This window comes from Vigna radiata, chromosome 5 (assembly GCF_000741045.1).
Source record: "Vigna radiata var. radiata cultivar VC1973A chromosome 5, Vradiata_ver6, whole genome shotgun sequence".
Classification (NCBI taxonomy): domain Eukaryota; kingdom Viridiplantae; phylum Streptophyta; class Magnoliopsida; order Fabales; family Fabaceae; genus Vigna; species Vigna radiata.
Window position 1 is genome coordinate 1170756 of NC_028355.1, and position 20064 is coordinate 1190819.

The following is a 20064-nucleotide window of genomic DNA, read 5'->3' on the forward strand; positions in this document are numbered from 1 at the left end:
ATCTTCACCAAATAAAATATAAGCACTATCTCCTTCAACAAGCTTCTTCGAATCGAATTTTGTCGTACAAAAATAAAATGCTCGTGGTTTTTAAATAGTAATTGTGACACGTGTAAGATATTAAATATATTTTGGTATAATTGCAAATGAAATTTTATAAGATAATACAACCATATGTTTAGAGATACATAAATTATAGACCGATAGATTTTAGGAGTTACATTATAAACTCATAAAATAAATGTTTGAGAAAAATATTACAAGAACAAATTAGGATTAGAGAAAATTAATATGTATATTTGTATGAGAAAAATCTTGGACCACAAATAAATATATATATATATATATATATATATATATATATATATATATATATATATATATATAAAAGAAATTTTAATAATTTTTTTTGACAACGTAATTTTTAATTGATTTGTCTCAAATATTTTTTTTAAATAAATTTAAATACATTAATAAAATGGTGATGCATGTCTTATAAAAAAACTGTTGAAAGATATTATTAAATATGACTATATATATATATATATATATATATATATATATATATTATTAAAAGGAAGACTTTCCAAAGAAGTGTTTGTATTGGAGACAGAGAAAATATTCTCTTTAAATGGATGCTTATTTAGTGAATGATGTAAGTTTGATAATATCATTTAAATATTAACTATTTTCTTAATTATGTTGGCAGTATTGAAATATTTTTATTTTATTGATAAAGCTGTTAAAAAATTTATTACCAGGTCTATATGTTATGAAAATATTGCAAAAAAAATTATTGTAGAAAAAAAAAGCATACGAGTAATACAAAAATTTCGTATAAAAAATCACACCAAATCACAAAAAAGGTTAAAAAATAATATGGACATAAAGTATCTTCTAATTAATTAATCTCCGAAAATCAACATATTTTTTATGTATTATAAAACTGTAATTTAATATTACTTTTAATTATGTAAAATCTTCAATAATTATTCATAGAGAAGAATAATCTGTTTAGTCACTTTTGATAAAAAATAATTATTTGAATAATTTTATCCTTTAACAATAGAATTTTTTTTATTTGATAAAATATGTAATTGCTCAACCTAGTCAATTTGGGTTGATTATTCTCTATCTTATGATACAATTTAAAATAACCAAACACGTACTAATTGATGAAGATTCGTACGTACATATTCAACATTAATTATATACTATAGAGCATTTAGTAGGTATCTCTATGCAGAAAAATTAAAACTGGACCGTATCCATTTGGGCCTGCTACATAGTCTCAAAGGGATTGATATTTAAACCCCTCAAATTGCTATTAAAATCTCAATTGGTTGTGTAATTAATCTTAAATACAAGTTACTATAATAGTAATATCATTATTATTACGAAACAAATTACTCTTACTAATAAAAAAGCTAATTATACATTAAATAATTATATCCGAAGTACATAATATACACTAAAATTCATATTATTTTTATCTATTGAAATAAAAACGTTTTATTGATTATCATTATACAAATATATACAAATTAATTTTTTAAACTTGGAATAAGAAAAAGAATGGGTGAGAGTTTGTGCTATTGAAAAGAAAAAGGAATTATTGGATGGAGAATATTTGGTTCTATAAATTATATCTTATGATGAACTTTGAATAAACAAAGATGGAATGAGGCCACGAGGGAGTTTTAATGCTATTCAGAATAAAGTTCATAACCTAAAAAAATCACAGATTCCTTAGTATTACAGCTTTTTCTAGGAGATTTTTTTCCATGAAAAATAAATAAAAATGTAAATATTATACCTTTATTTAAAATACTAAAATACCAAACAAGGGCTAAAATTAAATTAGTTTTACAAAGATCATTATATTAATATTTATTATATCTATGAAACTATCCTTTACCGATTCATTATAATATTATTTATGTGTGAGTTAAAAATATTACATTAATTAAAAAGAAATAAATTTATAATACATAAAACAATATAATATTTATCTTATAAATTGATTTTATAAAATTAAACATTAAGTTTAATTTATTTCTAATAAATTTATTTCTCTCTTATTTTCTTAAAATTTTCTTAGTATGACTAATTTAAAGGTTGTAATTCATCTTTAACTACACCCAAGTATGTTAATTGCTCTTTCATATTCTTAAAAAGATAAAATATAATTTGTTTACTATGTTGTAGCTTTTCTTAAAAGGTTGGTGTTTGCATAAAAGTTCGACATATAATAAGATATACTATTATACATTATGTAATATATGTATTATGCGTATGTGTTAATATGATATATCATTAATAAATTGTTCAAAAATATATATTTCATCATGACAACTTTAAATAATATATAAATGTATCTCTTAACAATTTTATATGATTCACTTTTGTATAGCTCAAACTATTCAGTAATTAAGAAGAAGGTATTATAATATTTCTGTGTTTTGTTTTTAATGACAAATTTTAAAAATTTGTTTGCTTTTACCTATTATCATTTACAAATTCCAAAAAGTAATTGAGTATTATTTTATTAATTATATCTTTATTGTTTTCAAAACATTTTATTGATTTATCTCTCTCTATATATTGTAATATAAAAATAAAAAAGAAGAAAGTAAAAAATATTAGAAGTATTTTGTTGAAACAAAAAAAAAATTGATTTTTATCTCTAAATAAAATTAAAATAAATCATAAAAAAATAATATATTAATACCAATAAAAAATATTGTTTATATTTTCTTAAATTAGTTCCATAGATTTAAAAACATTATTTTAACTAACCTAAAATATAATTATTTCAATTTTTATAACAATACTATTAAAACATAAATTGTCAAAATAATCACAAGCGCATCTGGTGTAGTGGTATCATAGTACCCTCCCACGGTACTGACCGGGGTTCGATTCCCCGGATGCGCACTCATTTAGAGTCGCATTTGTTTTTGTTTATTCAAAAGGTATCAATTAAAACTATTAAGTGATAAAAATAGAATAAAAATTAAAATAATTTTTTCTATAAACTAAAATTAATGTGTAAAAACTAATTTTTACAAACAAATTCAAATATCATACAAATGCACATCAATAGTTGTTCACATTTATGATTAACTTTAAGTATAACTTCTAGTATATCCACATCTTTATCTAACAGAGACACTTGAACTTTGAGATTGTATTAAAATCATTTAAGAATTATTTTAATAAAATTTGTTAGTTGCTAGACTTATCATATTATCTAGTATTATTATTATGTCATTAATAATCTCTAATCCTATATTTGAAATATATATACTTTAATATGATAAGATAGATTTAAATCTCATCTCAATTAAAAATAAGATGAATTACAATTAAAATTAACTTTTTAAAACGTTTATCAACCATACTAATAAAATTTATTCCGACTAAGTGAATCGTCTACATGAATCACATACGATGAGATTCCATAACATTAAAACCAAAATATCAATAGGGATAAAAATGATATAATCTACTCTTTTAGCTGAAACTTTTAATGGACTTATATGTGTGTGTGACATTTATGTTAATTTTTTACATCATTCTTGTATTATTGATTATATCTAGTTGGAGAAAAAATCTACCCCAAGGCAATTGGAAAATGACGAGGTTCTTCATGTACGTGGAGCAGACAAGTCTTTTCAGACAATCTCGTATGCCATGTTCTCACATGGACAGAGCAAAACAAGAGGTGGAAATTGGAACACCATGACCATGAACCTTGAGTATTGATCACCATTATTATCGGATCATGCAATTCTCGAGGAGACCGAGTTTCGGGGTTCGATGAAGTTGGCTTCAGCAGACTTCACCAAGAACAGACAGACTTCATCGCAGAATTTTGAATGTGTCTTCTTCAATTCCAACGTATGCAATTTTGTTGTTTATCACCTCTAGAGGTAAATAAAATTTGACTCAGATTTTCTGTTTTTGCCCAGACATATGATAGAAAATAAAGAACTGTCAATGTTCTGATACAAATAATTGAATATCCATGATCATCAATTTGTAACAGTAACATGCCCCTTCTATTGTTTTTCCACTTTGTATTCTTCTTTATGAAGCATAGTATAGCTTTGATTTTAATATAAGGTATTGTGCTGGTTATTGTTTAAACTAACTTGGGGTCAGCATAACAAAAGAGTGGGATAATCATTCCCTCACTATAAATTTTTATTCAATATGATAAGGAATCGATTCTCTGCACCATTATTCTAGTTCATATATTCCACCTGCATACCATAAAAAAGTTATATATATCTTGCATATTGGCTTTATAAGATTTTGTTCCCTGCTAACAATAACAAATTCAGAACCCAGCTAATGTTATGCTAATTCAATGTCATTGGTTGCAAATGTGTTATGCTTGCAGAACTATGCAACAGGTAAGAGACATCGTTTGTCAGTATGGTTTTTCTTAATATATTACTGTCTAGTAGTAGTTTTTTTAACTAGATTTTGTAGAAGAGCACAAGAAAACAAGATAATAAGATTAAGGAAGTTTCGTTTGTCTTGAAGAAACCCAGCAAGAAGCAACAAATTAAAGATGAAATTTTGATGTTTTGCATCAGACTAAAATTATCACCCAGATTGAATTTTGTCAAATATGCAACTTCTCTTTCTTGGAAATTACATCTTCAACTTGAAGAGAATGGTACAATTCAACAAAACCATCAATTTCTCTTTTATCATCATATCATAATACCATATCTATCATATCCCGAACTATACGTATAACATCTTTATCATTTGTGAATAGAATAGAAATGAAGAGGAAATCACAAGCTGTACGTATGTTATGTCATACCAGATAGATACAAAGTCAGATAACGAGGTATATGAAACAGAATACTGATAAACAGCATCATGAAACATCGTTACTCAACCTTAAAAAAAAAAACAACAGTGAAATCCGGAATCCATAAAAACACACGTCTAACTAAAGAACAGGTTTAAAAATCAAATCCACCAGCATCATCAAATCCAGCATCGTATCCAGCTTCATAATCCGCAGCATCAGATACCATATCTCCGATCAACATACCACCCAAAGCACCACCAAGCAATCCCGCACCCAACCCCATTCCGAAATTGTTCTTCTTTGGTTTCTGGGCGGGTGGGTATCCATATCCACCTTGTTGAGGGTACCCTTGATATCCATAACCATAACCATTTTGCGGTGGGTATCCACCATATCCGTTTTGTTGTGGAGGGTATCCACCGTAGCTCTGTTGAGGTGGATACCCATTAACCGGTGGGTATCCGGTGTAAGACGGTTGTTGGGGTGGGTATCCATATTGTGCAGCCGGGTTGGGCGGCGGAGGATGCGATGTTCCGTAAGGAATTGCACTTGTTCCCGCGGAGGTCTGAGGAGGGTAAGCCATCACTGGCTCCGTTTCCGTTTTTGATGCCGCAGCGGACATCCTTCCGGCAGCGGTGGAATTAGAGACCTTTTCAGCGAATTTGTAAGAGAAATTGAATGATCCCTTGGATTTTCCTGAAGATTTGACGACCTTGTAACTGACTTGTCGAAAGCCGTTGTCTTCGCCGGGGTTGTCGACGAGCTCCCTGAGAGGAACATGGACGGTGCCGATGACGGTGTCACCGAGGGTGCGGTCGGAGATGAGCTTGGCCTCGAGGGTCAAACGGTTCTCCTTTGCCAGCGCTTCGTTGACGGAGAATTTCACCGGATAGTTCCACTTGGGGTTGCATCCGCCATCTTTGTCCACATGGGTGGTTGCGCTTTGAAGATGAAAAGGGTCACCGGTGAGCGAAATGACGACGTAAACGTCCATCTTCGAGAAAAGATTAACATTCTTTATGTCTTTCGCTGATATGATGTTGAGTTCTAAGGTTCTGTATTCCATGGATTTCAGAAGAAGTAGCAGAAGAAGAAGATGAACAAGAAGAAGAGTTTCTGATAAGTTTTGTTTGGTGCAAAATCTCGAATGCTATGTATTGTTCAACTGAAACTACGAAAAAATATATATATACAAGTTTGAACAATGATATTTACGAACCTTCCAGGTAGATACAACTTTAAATTATAATTTTATGATTTAAATTATTTATCATCACGCGTTTTTCTATTTTCGGTTTGGCATAATATTTATATTTTTATTATTATTCCAAGGCGGTTCAGTGTTTTTGTATAGTTTTTAATTCTTGCTTAATGTTTAAGATATTTTTCTAATTTAAAATTAGAAAAAACGACAACTATGGCCTTTTATGTCGCATTTCGTCGCGTTGTTGTTTTTATTTAGTAATATTTTTTGGTAATGATTTGATGCATACACCCTAATGTCTCTATTCAAAATAGTTTGGCCAGCGTGAAAAATAATTAATGTATAAATTAATTATTCCTGAAAAAAGGAATATGAAATTATATGTTTCATTAAAGAGTGAGATACGGGTGATAAATGATAAATATTTTTAGTTAGAGAAGCTTTAGAAATTAAAAATAGCATGACATCTTTATCTAGAATTTCATTCTTTTTTATTATTCAAATTAAATAATGTGGTGTAACATTTTATGAAATAAAAAGGTTAATCTAATATTTTGTAAATGACCTTTTTGCCCTCTCCTTAACTCTGGAATGTGCATGAATAGTAAACGTGTCATGTGCATGTAGAGTCGTCATGTCATCACGCGCGCACGTCTATACACGCGGGTTGGGCTACGGCTTGGACGCGGAATTCCTCGTTAGGCTCAAAAACCGTTTTTAAACCGAGTTTTTAACCTAAAATAAAAAATGTTTAAATAAGAACTTAAATTGATCCTAATTATTAGTGTTTTCATTAAAAACTTTATATGTGGACATAATTTTTTATATTTGATAATAAAGGATATTTATGTAATTAGATAAAAAATTAAATATTTGTTTTATGTAAAAATTAATCAATCATATGAAAAGATAGCAATTTTAATGTTTGCTCTTTTTTAAAATTTATTTTCTAATTTATTATATTTGATTTTATTTTCTCTTGATGTGTATGAGTTTTAAGTTATTGGGATCCTTGTCAGGCTTCCATTTGCTTTCACTTGACAATAACTTGCACTCAGAGAAGCATATTTTGTGAATATGCAATTTGCCTTTTTCACTTTATTTTCATTTTATTTTACAATTTAAATACAAATCAATTATATTTTATTTATTATTATCTTATTAAGAAATTATTCGCTCTATATCTGTTACAAATTAATAGCAGACAACAAATGTCAATATATAATCCACAAAACATATATTTCTTTTACGATACATTGCAGAAGCCAAAGAAGGAATCTTAAAGCAACACAAAACAAATCTACAACCCAATGATACAAGAGATTCAGACTATCTTTTAATCGAAATCTTAAAATAATAAATTAATAGGACTTTCTTCTTTATATAATGTTTTATTTTATTATTTTATAGAAAATAATAAATTAATAGGATTTTCTTTATATAATGTTTTATTTTATCATTCTTATGCAATATAAGACATAACATAGACAGTTGAATTTCTTAAACAAAATTTTGGATTTAAATATTCTGCATAAAAATTATAATAAAACAAAAAAACTTAGTAAATTAGCGATATGTTTTAATTATAACAAGTATACATCTTAAACCTATTTTAGGAAAAGAATGTTGTAACTTTTCCACTATCAGGTGTTGAAGCTAGAAATGGAAAAGAAAAATCTGTACTAATTAATATTATTATCATCATCCCTGAAATAACTGTGTTCGATTCGATCCAATCACTGCATGCAAAAACATCTCCACGGTTTTCTCTTCTTTTCTCTTTTTCTTTTCCTTTTCTTGTATTACATTAATATTAGTCGTCGTGTTTGTGTCTGAGACTCTGCAAGATTCCTGCAACGCCTCAGACAGAGGCGGAGAAATCGCCGCCATAAAAATCTTCCACTCAAATAAGGCGGCAAACAACGAATTTCCCTTCCCTTTCCTGTCTCCAATGTCCGCTCTCGTCTCCATTGCCTCCTTTCCCTTCCTCTCTCGCCGGTGCCTTCTCTCTCTCTTTCTTTCCAAATTCAAGGGAAATTCTAACGTTTTCCCTAACTATATGGTTTATTCGTGTGTGGGTTTTGCTTTGTGATGACGCAGGTTGTAGTTGGGATTGGAGGGTGTTCTTGCAATGGAGGAGGAACCGAGCCAGCTGAAACGGGCTGCGATTGATGCCACCGCCGGAGCTCTTTCCGGGGCTGTATCCAGGACCGTCACGTCGCCTCTTGATGTTATTAAGATTAGGTTTCAGGTTTGACTTTCTGACATTTCTTTTTGTTCAAAGATTGTATCTTTATTATAATGTAAGCAAATTTTAATTATTTTCACTGAAAGTCTCTAACTTTAATGCATTTCATATCTTTAATTGCTCGTTTTACGAGATGGGTGACAAGAATGTTTTAAAAAAGTTGGAAGCTTAGTAAGTTTTGATATAACTATCTCCTTAACTGAACTCGGTTGTTTTTTTAAAGGGAGGTAGTATGTGGTTATTGTTGGCATTTATGGCTTCATTGACTTGTGTTTCTTTCACCCAATTGTGTATTTGCTGTGTGATTTTCATTTGCCAGATAGTTGTCCTGCTTTGGAAATGGTTTTAAGTCGAACTCTTTTTGGTTTTAAAATGGACAAATGGTAATCAGTGAACTTAGCCGTTAAGGGTTTCTTTTTAAGTGTCCTTTAAGGTTTTTTTACAATCATTTTTATCGATTTTCATAAAATATTATATTTATAAGATTTTTTATGTTACTATTGTCATTTTTTACAGCACAATAAATCCATGCATACATAAACTGATTACAGGTTAAGTAAAATGTAAGAGTGTAAATAACAAAAGAGTAACTATTGTTGTCTTAAACTTTAAAAATAACAATTAAACAGGAACACAAATCTTTAAAAAGATGATACACAGGAGGGAGTTTGAAATATAAATTTTTCTTTAAAAAAATTACATTGATGCATACCTACTGGGGTTTCCAATATTGTGAATTTGAATCGAAATTTCCTGTGCTTCTTAACTAATTCCTTTAGGACACTTGAAAATAAGACACTTTAAAGTAATTTTTGGTGTTTAATTAATGAACAGCATGGTGGAGTTCCCCCACATCCAGGGACAAAATCGTGTATATAAGAGGGGACAACCTTTATCCCACAAGATGGATTTTGGGATTGAGTTAGACTGAAGATCCTATAAAAAATATTCTAACAATGGTTGTGATATCTGGTTGGAATTTTGAAAATAATTTTACTTTTTCTTCTTTCTTTTCTATAAAAGAAAGGTCTATTTTCTATAAAAGAAAATTGCATTCACTCCTGGTGATTGAAAGCCGAAAGGTTTTTAGTTTACTTGGTTAATATATCTGGTATTACTCAGTTGTTGGCATCATTTTATTTAAAATTTATGTGGCCTCGGGGATGGTTGCATTAACGTGGGATTGAACAATAAGATTTGTTTGCACTTGTTAATGTTTTAATTTTTGAGCTAGACTTAGGGAACTTGGGTTCATCATCATGGTTGTTCATTGCAACCGGAGCTGAATTAAGTTGTTATTCGCATTCATTGTTAGGTTCAACTAGAACCCACATCTTCATGGGCTTTACTACGTAAGGATTTGTCTACTCCTTCAAAATATACCAGCATGGTCCAAGCAAGCAAGGATATTTTCAGAGAAGAAGGCATACGGGTAAGACGACCCAGCTTCTATTACTTTTTTTTAATCTTCCTCCTATTTACCTTAAGAGGGTACCAAAAAGCTTTTGGTGAGATCAGTGTATCTGATAATGCCTGAATTCTTTATGTCTTTTGGAAGTTTCCTGTCAACTTTTTTATGGGAAAAGTTTCTGTATTACTCATTCTCAATTCTGTCATGTTACAGGGTTTTTGGCGGGGAAATGTGCCAGCTTTGCTCATGGTTATGCCATATACAAGTATACAATTTACTGTTCTACACAAGTTGAAGACTTTTGCCTCTGGTTCTTCCAAAACAGGTATGCCTACTCGGTGTCTGTCTCTACACATGAATTTGCAATTTACTCCTAGGTGTATGTCTGCCCAGATTTGCTTTTTTTTTTTGTTGATGTTGTTAAAACTTTGAATATACAGTTCAAGGTCTATTCATTGTTTTTATGGCAGGTCAAAGCCTTGTCAATCTGCAATCTAGAGTTATTGATTACTTGGGCATTTCCTGTTGTAGGTCTATTATGTTCATTGCTTTGCTTTCTGTTGCTGCAGAGAATCACATGAATCTGAGCCCTTATCTATCCTATATGAGTGGGGCAATAGCTGGGAGTGCTGCTACTGTAGGTTCATATCCCTTTGATCTTCTCCGAACCATATTAGCTTCCCAGGGTGAACCCAAGGTATATGCATTTTAAAAGGTCCAATATTACAAGATGGTTTTGAAGTAAATTACTGTTATGCATACTAGTTGTAAACTGTGAAGATCCATGATGAAAATTGCTGGCATGCTTTTTAAAGACCCTTCACTTCCATTTACTTCTGCTTCTTTCAATGTTCATTCTACTTGAAACTCTTACATTTATGTGTGTTTTTTGGTTTCCTGCTAGAAATTTAAGATATAATACCATTCCTTGTGTATTTACTTGATACTATAAGGTTTTGGTATAGTTGGTCAATGACATCGTATTAAAATCTCTATGATCAAATGGTCTAGAATTTATCCTTGCTATCCCCATTCTTTGAATAAAAAGGTTGAATGTGAATACTAGATATGTGTGGGCTTGGCATGTCCTTGCTTCAAACCTTAGAGACTCTTGTTTAAGGGGGAATTATGCGAGATATAATATAATTCATTTATGTGTCTTTACCTAACAGCTGAAGCTTTTAGAGTAGTTGCTTCGTGATCAATCATTTTTCCAATTGTGGTGAGGGAGTGTCCACCTTTGCTTCCTAATCAATTAATTTTATTTCGTATCCGAAGCTTAAGCATGGAAAAAGAAACACTTCCACTTGTGGCCTTTGATTATATAACTTTAGCTTGAGTGCATAGCTTGAGACTGTTGCGATCCTTGATGTCTCATGAAATCAATTTTGGGACAATGACTTGTTAATATTTTCCCATTTTTCAGGTTTATCCAAACATGAGAACAGCATTTGTTGATATTGTCCAGACTCGTGGCTTCCAAGGCTTGTATGCTGGATTGTCACCAACCCTAGTTGAGATTATACCATATGCAGCTCTACAATTTGGCACCTATGATACATTTAAACGTTGGACCATGGTAAAATTTCAGTTCTTCTTCTATTTACCATTCCACTTATTTGTATTTGAAGTAATTATGGTATGCACGTATTGAATGTGTGGTTATTATTTTCCCACTGGCTATTTGTAACGACAACGAAGCTATGCAGCAGTTTGTGTTAATTTTAAATTTTGGTCCGAGCAAAATGTTGTTTATGCCTTATACCCAGTCTCAGCTCTGCATATCTATAACTGCTAGTGGCCAGTGACAGAAGGAGTTTTTTTCTTTTCAATAAATATCATCATAACTTACTATGTCAAATGCCAGTGTACTAATACTTAAACTTATTTTAATGCAAATATGGTCCACTGAGGTAACATCATATTAAGATTCCTTCACAGAACTGCTATATGCTTTACTCATACGTTATAGACAGCAATTCTTTGATACCTGTTTTTTAATATGCATGTATTATGCGGGATAAATGTAGGCGTGGAATCAACGTCAGTATTCGAATCCTACTGCAGAAAACATCTCTAGCTTTCAGCTTTTCCTCTGTGGAGTGAGTGCAGGAGCATGTGCCAAGCTCGCCACTCATCCACTTGATGTGGTCAAGAAAAGATTTCAGGTGGATGATAGAATTTTGAACCCCTCATTCCTCTACAAAATATAAGCAAATTATGAATCTTCATTCTTTTGCTGCAGATTGAAGGTCTACAAAGGCATCCAAGATATGGAGCTCGGGTTGAACACCGTGCATACAACAATATGCTTGATGCCATAAAGCGAATATTACAAAGGGAGGGTTGGGCTGGTCTATATAAGGGGATAGTCCCATCAACTGTTAAAGCTGCACCAGCTAATGCTGTAACATTTGTGGCGTATGAATTGACATCAGACTGGCTGGAATCTCTTTTGACTTGATTTTTTTACTAAGGGGGAAAAGGGGATTTTTTGTTTTTTTTTTTAATCTTCATTATCTCATTCTTTTTAATCCATTTAGTCATCGCCTGGATAGGAAGAGGTGTATGCTAATTTTGAGATAGTGGTTACGATTCTAGTTCACTTTTAAGATGAATATTCAGCCAAGTAAAAGCTAAGATTTAGCAGAGTGACATCAATTTTCCTTTTTCTAAATGGTGCGCTCCAGCTGTTGGTGGGATTATTCTTGTTAAGGTGCTTTTTACTTCCAAATTTATCCTAAATGGTTCAAAATCTGTCTTTATTCGGACTTCATCTTCCACAATTTGAGGGTTTTTATATGCACCGGTTTTGCAACCAATCCAAATTAACTATGCTCACGGACTAGGATCGAGGTGATTAAACTCGAGGCTAATGACGGAGGGACACGAATCTCTCTGCATGGAATAAGTCTAATAGTAAGTAAATCTAAATAGCAGAGTTTACAAACATATGCATCTTGTAAGAACAAAACTGAAATTGCTCATTTTTATTAACTGTCGTGAAGTAATGCAAAAACAACAAACAATATCTCAGCTGTAGGGTTTCAAAACACTTATTGCAACTCACCCTCTACAGGGTTAATTTTCGTCAGAAGTACAAATTCAATTAATGATATCACGATGTCATTCGAGTCTATGTATAGGGGCTGCACGAGCACCTGATAATATAGTCTATCACAAGTTAAATGAAGACCTCATGTTATGGCCTTTTGTCATTATCTTTTCTTTCGGACAACATTTTTTAATGCCCAAGACTTTTGTCCGCACTTGAAATCCAGTTAGAACAGCCATTTTAAGACAAGAAAGAACCAGTGAGTAATGTCAGTTAAGCTATTATCTTGGTGCTTCGTTCTTGTCTTTACTGCTACCTTCTGGAGGTTGTGATAAGAATTGCAAGATCCTTTGAATCTGAACAAGATCCACTTGAAATTTTTCAGCAATCTGTTGAGCATTCATACGTCCATTGTAATCATCAGCCTTACCTTCGTGCAAAAGTATGATATGGCGCAACTGAGCAATATTCAAAGTGCCAGCAGGAACCTGCCTTTCCTCATAGCGCCCAGAATCTGGTTTTGTGTTTCGCAATTTGGGCATTGGCCTGTTGTACTTCTCAACCACGAAGGCCTGTAACAATATTGTCTAGATGTAAGGTGAGTTTGTCTCGGTGAATATGCACTAAAAACCGTCAAAAGTAAAGCTCTGACCATTGAAACTGCATTTGTAACATTCTTTTTGAGAAATAATTCTTTTGAATGTCTCGTAAGAAGATATTAAAAAGGTTGTTAATTCTCTAAAATAAGTTCATCCAAACACATATTCCAAAAGTCAACCAAATTTGTTAAGTTCAACTTGGCACTATGCTCATACCATGAGTAACAAATGACAGAAACCATTCTCGGCATTGATTGGTAATGGAAAAGGTATGCATGACAGTATTTTATGCAAATATTGGCATACAAAATACAGTCAAAGGTAGGATTATATTGGCAGATTTCCTTTTATTTGATCGCAGATAAACACGCCAATATAGAAAAACAGGGTTTACTTGATGTTCAATGCCAATAGTACCATTTTTGTACTTCGGATACAGTGACAAACTTTAATAATACTCAACATCCAACATTAAAAGAATTTCATAGGAAAAGAGTGAAGAATAAAACAATTTTAAATGTTGGAGTTATCCATTAATACATACACCGTAATGACACTTCTGCATCAACTTCAATTCTACAGAAAGAGTAAAAACAATTTGATATAAACTTACCTCACCCATCTCAGGTTTCCCCCCAGGCTTTGATTTAATTCTACCAACCATTTGACCAAGCATAGCATCAAATTTGGGATCTCTTTCTTCCAGGATGTTGTCCATATTAACTCTAGAACGATCATCTTAAGCCAAGACCAAATAACAGTGAAATCAACCACGATGAAATAGCACGGTAGCATTATAGAACTTCGCAAAGAACACCAAAATTATAAGCAATGTCTATGTATGCAACATTTCAAAATGACACAAATTAACATGGAGCAAATTCTTTTTATTTTTTTATGGATAAATAATTGCTACAAGAAGTATAACCACAAAAAATCTAATGGTATCAGCAGCAGCAAGGACGAAAATACAGAATGGAAATGGGGTGGGATGGAATACCTGGGTCGTTTGGTTTGAGAAAATGTATTTTAATTTCATTTTCTGCCATCACTTTTAATCACAATAATGTAACATTGTTTTGATTTCGTTACCAGTTTGAAAAGAAATCAACTTGCACTAATGTTTTGAATTCATTTTCCATTTCCACAATTTGTTTCTAAATTTTTAAATACTAGAACCCAACTAAAATTAAAATCACAATTTGTAATTAAAAGTGAAATCAGAACATTTTCTGAAACAAAGTGACCCCTTGGATGTTTCACTGGTTATTGGTAGATAGAGGGGTAGAAATGGGTGAACAAAAATCTACATCCAGTTAAACTTCTTTCCTAAATTTTACCGTCCAACCATTTATTCTGTCAAGCTATGCCTAAACTCCCCCCACCACAGACAAACACAATTTTTCATTACACCATTTTCAGCTGGACTAAGCTTCCATACCCATGACCCAACCCATATGGATGCAAAAAAAACTACAAAGGAATACTTTAAACTGAAAAGTAACATTCACAAACCCCCACAGTCTTAGCCTTGTTCTAGAACACCAAAATACAGTTGAATACAGTCTCGGGATAACCCACATTAGCTATCTTAATTTCCAAGGCACCTTCTAACCATTTTTATTTTCCCAGAGCGAAATCATGTTAAAGGAACAATTTTTTCGTAATCCTTTAGCTCTAATTTCCCAATCAAAACCTTTGAACCTACGAGAAGAGAGAGACATAATTACCGGCCTGAAGTACGTCTTGTTCGGCGGCTTTCGAGATCTGCGCCGCCTTGTCGGTGGCAACCGTGGGCGGCGGTCGGCGATCAACGGCGGTCTTTGGCTTGGAGAAAGATGAGGTGTCAGCCTCGGATGCTGCCCGGATTCTTCCAGATGCTCGACGAAATGCCTGACCCATCGTTGTGTTTTGACGCCGAACGCGGCCTTGTGATGTCTCTTGTAGTGTAAGCCTAATATTGAAGATGTTTTCGTGGCTTGTTTTGGTGCATATGTTTTAGAGAAACTCAACTAACACTCTTTATAACTTTTTTATATCATTATGTAAAGTTTATTACAATGTAAAGTTTTTCAACTATGAACCATAACATTTTGTCCATAACTTAGTGTGATTTATAAAATTGTACATTTCCTTAATAAGTTAATTTCAATAATACTATACATTGAACTATGGTGAATCACCTTTTCCTTGATGAACGTGAAGTGTTAAAATTTATCTTGTAATAATGTAATTTGAAAACTAAAAGTTTTTTATTATTTGGTCTCCCAAAATATTACTAAAAATAAATGATGAATTTTGAATTTGATATATTTAGTGTTATCGATCTAGCTTTTTAAAGTATGATTATTTAATATATATATATATATATATATATATATATATATGGCTAAAGATAGACAAACCCTAAAATACATCCCCTTTGATGGTGATTTGGGATTATGAAGATTACAAATCACATCAATCAAAACTCCAACACTGAATGAAATTTCCCTTCGAATCACAGTTTTTCGGTAATCCATACACTCGGATATGTTTCATTCCCAACGCTTCAAACTCTTTCTTCTCTATCGGAAGTCATTCTCAATAACCCCTCTTCAAACCCGACAACCCAACAATCCATTATCCTCGATACTCTCTCTGAAACACTCTTCAAATGCTTCACAGCAACAACACTCTTTCATGGTTTCCTATCTCGTAAACGACCGCGGGTTCTCCCCAGAAACCGCTCTGAAGGCTTCCAAATTCATTCAATTCGAGACCTCGGAAAAGCCCGACTCAGTCATCGCATTCTTCAGAGATAACGGATTCAGCAATACCCAGATAAACAGCATTGCCGAAAGAGCACCCAAGGTTCTCACTTGCGACCCCCACAAAAGGGTTTTTCCAAAGTTCGAGTTTTTACTCTCGAAAGGGGCCTCACGCTCTGACATTGTGGAACTGGTGAGTAGGAGCCCCAGAATCCTTTACTGCAGCCTCGAGAATAACATTGTCCCTTCGTATGAACTGATGAGGAAGTTTTTTCAAACCGATAAGGAAACGATGGATTGCATACGCTCTTGTGGTCATTTCTTTGGTACTGATCGTGTGGTGAAGAATGTGGAACTTTTGGTTGATGATGGAGTCACTGATCGTGTACTAGCCTTTGTGTTACGCAGGAGAATTTCTATAATCTTGTGTTCTTCCTTGAAGAGGACTTTGGATGAGGTTAAGGAAATGGGGTTTGATCCTTCCAAGTTGAGCTTTGCCATCGCGCTGGTGGCGAAAACGACCATTCCGAAATCTCGATGGGAGAGGAAAGTTGATGCCTTTAAGAGATGGGGTTGGTCTGAAGAATTGGTTCTCAGAGTGTTTAGGAGGCAACCCCTCGTAATGTTGGTGTCCCAAGAAAAAATTGATAGGATTATGAGATTTTGGGTTAAGCAATTAGGTTGGGACTATTTGGCTCTTACCAAGAAACCAGAGATTTTTGGATTTAGTTTGGAGAGAAGGATCATTCCAAGGGCACTTGTTGTCCAGTATTTACTCAAGAAAGGTTTGAGGAGTAAGAGTGCCAGCTTGATTACGCCATTTTCTGTTTCTGATAAGGTATTTATTGAAAACTATGTCATGCGTTTTAAGGAGGAGACAAGTGAACTACTAAAGCTGTACCAATTCAAAGACTAAAAGAGGATGATCAAATGGTTAACTAACGAGAACTAATTTCTCTGATTCCAGAAGTTTGTATTTCTTCATCCCTTATAACTTGGAGTTAGTCATGTTTAAATTCAACTGATTTAAATCAATTGTGTCATTCTGATGGGTTGGAATGCTTTCTGCAATTGCCACCATCTTTGTGATTTATATCAGTTGCTTGACGTTATATAAATGTGACTGTAGCATGAAAAGTTTAGCTCAAATTCTTATCCAATGCTCATCTGCAACATAGCTTACACAAGCATTTTTTTTTTTTTGTCGTTGCCTTTGGAATAAAAGTCTATATGTCATCCTTGCATTAATGTATGCACTGGCAAGGATCTTTTAGTTATTAGTTTGTATACATGTCAATTCTTTTTTCTGGTTTGGTTTCTGGATTGAAATATTTCAACTATTTTGGTAATTGATCTTATAGGATAGGCAAGATATCATTACAATTATCACATGAAAAAGTCTCTTTAACAATATTTTTTACTAACTCTTTGATAATACATACGTGTTATAGGATAGGCAAGATATCATTACAATTATCATATGAAAAAGTCTCTTTAACAATATTTTTTACAACTCTTTGATGATACATACGTGCTAGTTTGTGATTGGTCCGTTTCAAATATTTTTTAGAATAAATTCAAACAAATCAATAAAATGATGACATGTGTTCAATTATCAAAAAGTTGTTAAAATATCATTGTCCATCATCATAACTCCTTTAACTTTTGTGTAACTTAATGATTTGTTCCTTGTTAGTGGAAAAATAATGTCAAATTATTGCACAGACGTTTAGCTGGGTATACATCAAATGACAACGTCCGGATACACCATTGTAGTTTGTATGGTCACTTGTGATGGTTAAAGAAGAAAAAGAAAAATAAAGACTATCATATGCAAGTATTAAAAAATACTATTGATTTTTCTCTTCTGTCGTATGAACTTTGTAAGAATAAAGTTTTTAATTTATCTCAATAATTTAGTAAGAAGCATCCAATCATTGTATATTTCAAAAAACACTACACACTCTTTGTTGATGAAATAAATTATAATCTTTTAACTATTTAGACATTATATTTATTTAGGATTAGAAATGATTTATCAAAATAATACTTAATTAAGTAAAAGATTGCCTATGTAAAAAAATTACATAATACTAAAATTAGACTCGTCAAAAAGTGATCGACAGTTTAAAAATACTCTAAATAAACTAAAAGTGATTTGTTAAAAAATAATAAGTTAAATTACGCAAATTTATTGAAACAGATTAAACTAATAATGTATTGTTTAGTATTAATCTTTTTAATAAAACTTAAACAGTTTGTCAAAAATTAAACAAAATATATGAAATCAATCAAACTATTAAAAAAATATTTTATATATATATATATATATATATATAATACACCATTTATTAATACATAGACAATATAATTAAAAAAATTTAAAAACAAAATTCAAGTCTGCCTTTTTTGTGTATTATTTCTTATTTTTCACATATTAAAGAAGATGTAATCAACGCTTCTAATCCGTGTAAATTTAATTATATTTATTTTTATTTAGAATTGGGTTAATTAATTACTTGGATTGGACCCTTAAGTTATGTTATAGGATAATGTTCTAATTCATTTGTGGGATTATTTTGTCTTTTTTATTTATTTCTTTTAGAATTTAATTCTACAGAGTTGATAATTTGTTTCTCTCTTTGAGAACAGATATCGAATGGAACCCTAGCAGAAAAATAGGAGTGAGATTTGAAGGAGGAGCTTGTATCTGTCTCAAAATCTGAGTTACTCAGTACCACGCTCAGGTAACATCATTGTTCTTCAATCCTTTGCCTTTTCAATTTTCAGGAATTTTCTTCAATTTGAAAAGTTGTTTTTCACCTCATCACCATGTTCAATAAACTTCTGTACTTGAAATGTGTCACTTCCACAGCAACATCACCTTACCCTTTTATCCACCACTACCCATTCCTCTTTTCTCTTTGTTTCTGCACAGCCACTTCAAATTCACGCTCATTTGCAATATCCTACCTCGTTGACAACTTTGGATTCTCTCCTGAATCTGCTTCCAAAACATCTAAGTCCTACAATATTTGTTTCCAGACCTCAGAAAAGCCCGAGACTGTGATCGGGTTCTTCAGAAATCACGGTTTCTCTAATATTCAAGTAAACTATATGGTTAGAAAGGCACCGTGGTTGCTTTCTTGTGACCCCTGCAAAAGGTTATTGCCAAAGTTTGAATTTTTTCTCTCAAAGGGTGTTTCTAGGTCTGAAATTGTTGACCTAATAAGTAAGTACCCTAGAGTACTGCGTCCAAGCCTGGAGAATCATATAGTCCCAACCTATGAATTGATATATAAGTTATTCCAATCTCATGTGAGGACTACTCGTTTTATGTTTGGTAATACATTTTACTCTTTCAAGGATCGTCTGGCACACAACATCAGATTGCTGCTAGAGAATGAAGTGAGCGAATCAAATATTGCAAGATTGCTTGGGAACCATAGTAAGGCGGTCTATACCTCAAATGATATAGTTAAGTTGGTGAAGGAAGTAAAGGATTTGGGGTTTGATCCTTCAAAAGAAAGTTTTGTTGTAGCGATGATGGCCATAAAAAAAATAAGTGTTTCCCTGTGGAAGGAGAAAGTTGATACCTTCAAGAAATGGGGTTGGTCTGATGAAGCGTTGTCTGAAGCATTTAGGAGGCACCCTCACTTTATGTTGAAATCTATTAAAAAAATAAATGCTGTGATGAACCTTTGGGTCAATGAGTTGGGAAGGGATCCTTTGGAACTTGTCCATCGTCCAATGATTTTCGATTTGAGTATGGAAAAGACAATCATTCCAAGGGCCCGTGTTGTCCAGCATTTACTTTCTAAAGGCTTGAGGAAAAGTGCCAACTTTGTGTATCCGATTAGTATTCCTGAAAAGTTATTTCTTGCAAGGTTTGTGACATGTTTTAAGGAGGAATCATCTCAACTATTAAAGCTGTATCAGGAAAAAGTTAGTGTTCAAGGA

The 20064-nt window shown here is 32.3% G+C and overlaps 6 protein-coding genes and 1 non-coding gene across 10 annotated transcripts in view; 5 read left to right on the top strand and 2 right to left on the bottom strand.

Annotated features, from left to right (window-relative positions):
• Positions 1–2866: 2866 nt before the first annotated feature.
• Positions 2867–2937, top strand: TRNAG-CCC. The gene has a single exon. It is a non-coding gene; the product is annotated as a tRNA-Gly (tRNA).
• Positions 2938–4764: 1827 nt separating this feature from the next.
• Positions 4765–6005, bottom strand: LOC106759808 (protein SRC2). Its single transcript, XM_014643151.2, has one exon. It carries the CDS (start codon positions 5901–5903, stop codon positions 4989–4991), a length of 915 nt encoding a protein of 304 aa, XP_014498637.1. The 5' UTR covers positions 5904–6005; the 3' UTR covers positions 4765–4988.
• Positions 6006–7687: 1682 nt separating this feature from the next.
• Positions 7688–12471, top strand: LOC106760937 (mitochondrial thiamine diphosphate carrier 2). 2 transcript variants are annotated; one of them, XM_022780393.1, is made up of 8 exons: positions 7688–8035; positions 8142–8292; positions 9605–9721; positions 9914–10025; positions 10270–10397; positions 11127–11279; positions 11731–11868; positions 11946–12164. In XM_022780393.1, exons 2-8 carry the CDS (start codon positions 8173–8175, stop codon positions 12162–12164), a joined length of 987 nt encoding a protein of 328 aa, XP_022636114.1. In that variant the 5' UTR covers positions 7688–8035; positions 8142–8172. The 2 variants fall into 2 exon arrangements, with proteins under 2 accessions (XP_022636114.1, XP_014499871.1); XM_014644385.2 differs by having other exon boundaries at positions 7691–8039; positions 11946–12471.
• A 262-nt stretch (positions 12472–12733) lies between these two features.
• Positions 12734–15366, bottom strand: LOC106761160. Its single transcript, XM_014644677.2, has 3 exons — positions 15085–15366; positions 13968–14092; positions 12734–13327 (listed from the first exon to the last, which is right to left on the bottom strand). The coding sequence occupies exons 1-3, from the start codon at positions 15254–15256 to the stop codon at positions 13037–13039; spliced, it is 588 nt and encodes a 195-aa protein (XP_014500163.1). The 5' UTR covers positions 15257–15366; the 3' UTR covers positions 12734–13036.
• A 398-nt stretch (positions 15367–15764) lies between these two features.
• Positions 15765–17304, top strand: LOC106761293. The gene has a single exon (XM_014644828.2). The coding sequence runs from the start codon at positions 15887–15889 to the stop codon at positions 17018–17020; it is 1134 nt and encodes a 377-aa protein (XP_014500314.1). The 5' UTR covers positions 15765–15886; the 3' UTR covers positions 17021–17304.
• Positions 17305–18698: 1394 nt separating this feature from the next.
• LOC106762101 overlaps positions 18699–20064 on the top strand; it is a 14863-nt gene continuing 13497 nt past the window's right edge. Inside the window, exon 1 of one of the 3 annotated variants that reach the window (XM_022780394.1) lies at positions 18699–18851. The gene's annotated coding sequence lies outside the window, so the exon portion shown is untranslated. The remainder of the gene's footprint in view (positions 18852–20064) is intronic. The other 2 variants (XM_022780395.1, XM_022780396.1) reach the window with 2 other exon arrangements.
• Positions 18845–20064, top strand: LOC106760040 (the record flags this gene model as incomplete). Its single annotated transcript, XM_022781631.1, has 1 exon — positions 18845–20064. A coding segment is annotated over exon 1 (1128 nt), but the record flags the coding sequence as incomplete, so codon positions are not given.

Coding starts and splice junctions, on each gene's coding strand:
- LOC106761160 (XM_014644677.2), bottom strand. CDS start 15,256: ATGGGTCAGGCATTTCGTCGAGCATCTGGAAGAATCCGGGCAGCATCC. Junction 14,093..15,084: donor ACAAGACGTACTTCAGGCCG/GTAATTATGTCT, acceptor TCTTGGCTTAAG/ATGATCGTTCTAGAGTTAAT. Junction 13,328..13,967: donor GGAAACCTGAGATGGGTGAG/GTAAGTTTATAT, acceptor ATATTGTTACAG/GCCTTCGTGGTTGAGAAGTA.
- LOC106760937 (XM_022780393.1), top strand. CDS start 8,173: ATGGAGGAGGAACCGAGCCAGCTGAAACGGGCTGCGATTGATGCCACC. Junction 8,293..9,604: donor TTATTAAGATTAGGTTTCAG/GTTTGACTTTCT, acceptor ATTCATTGTTAG/GTTCAACTAGAACCCACATC. Junction 10,398..11,126: donor CTTCCCAGGGTGAACCCAAG/GTATATGCATTT, acceptor CCCATTTTTCAG/GTTTATCCAAACATGAGAAC.
- LOC106759808 (XM_014643151.2), bottom strand. CDS start 5,903: ATGGAATACAGAACCTTAGAACTCAACATCATATCAGCGAAAGACATA.
- LOC106761293 (XM_014644828.2), top strand. CDS start 15,887: ATGTTTCATTCCCAACGCTTCAAACTCTTTCTTCTCTATCGGAAGTCA.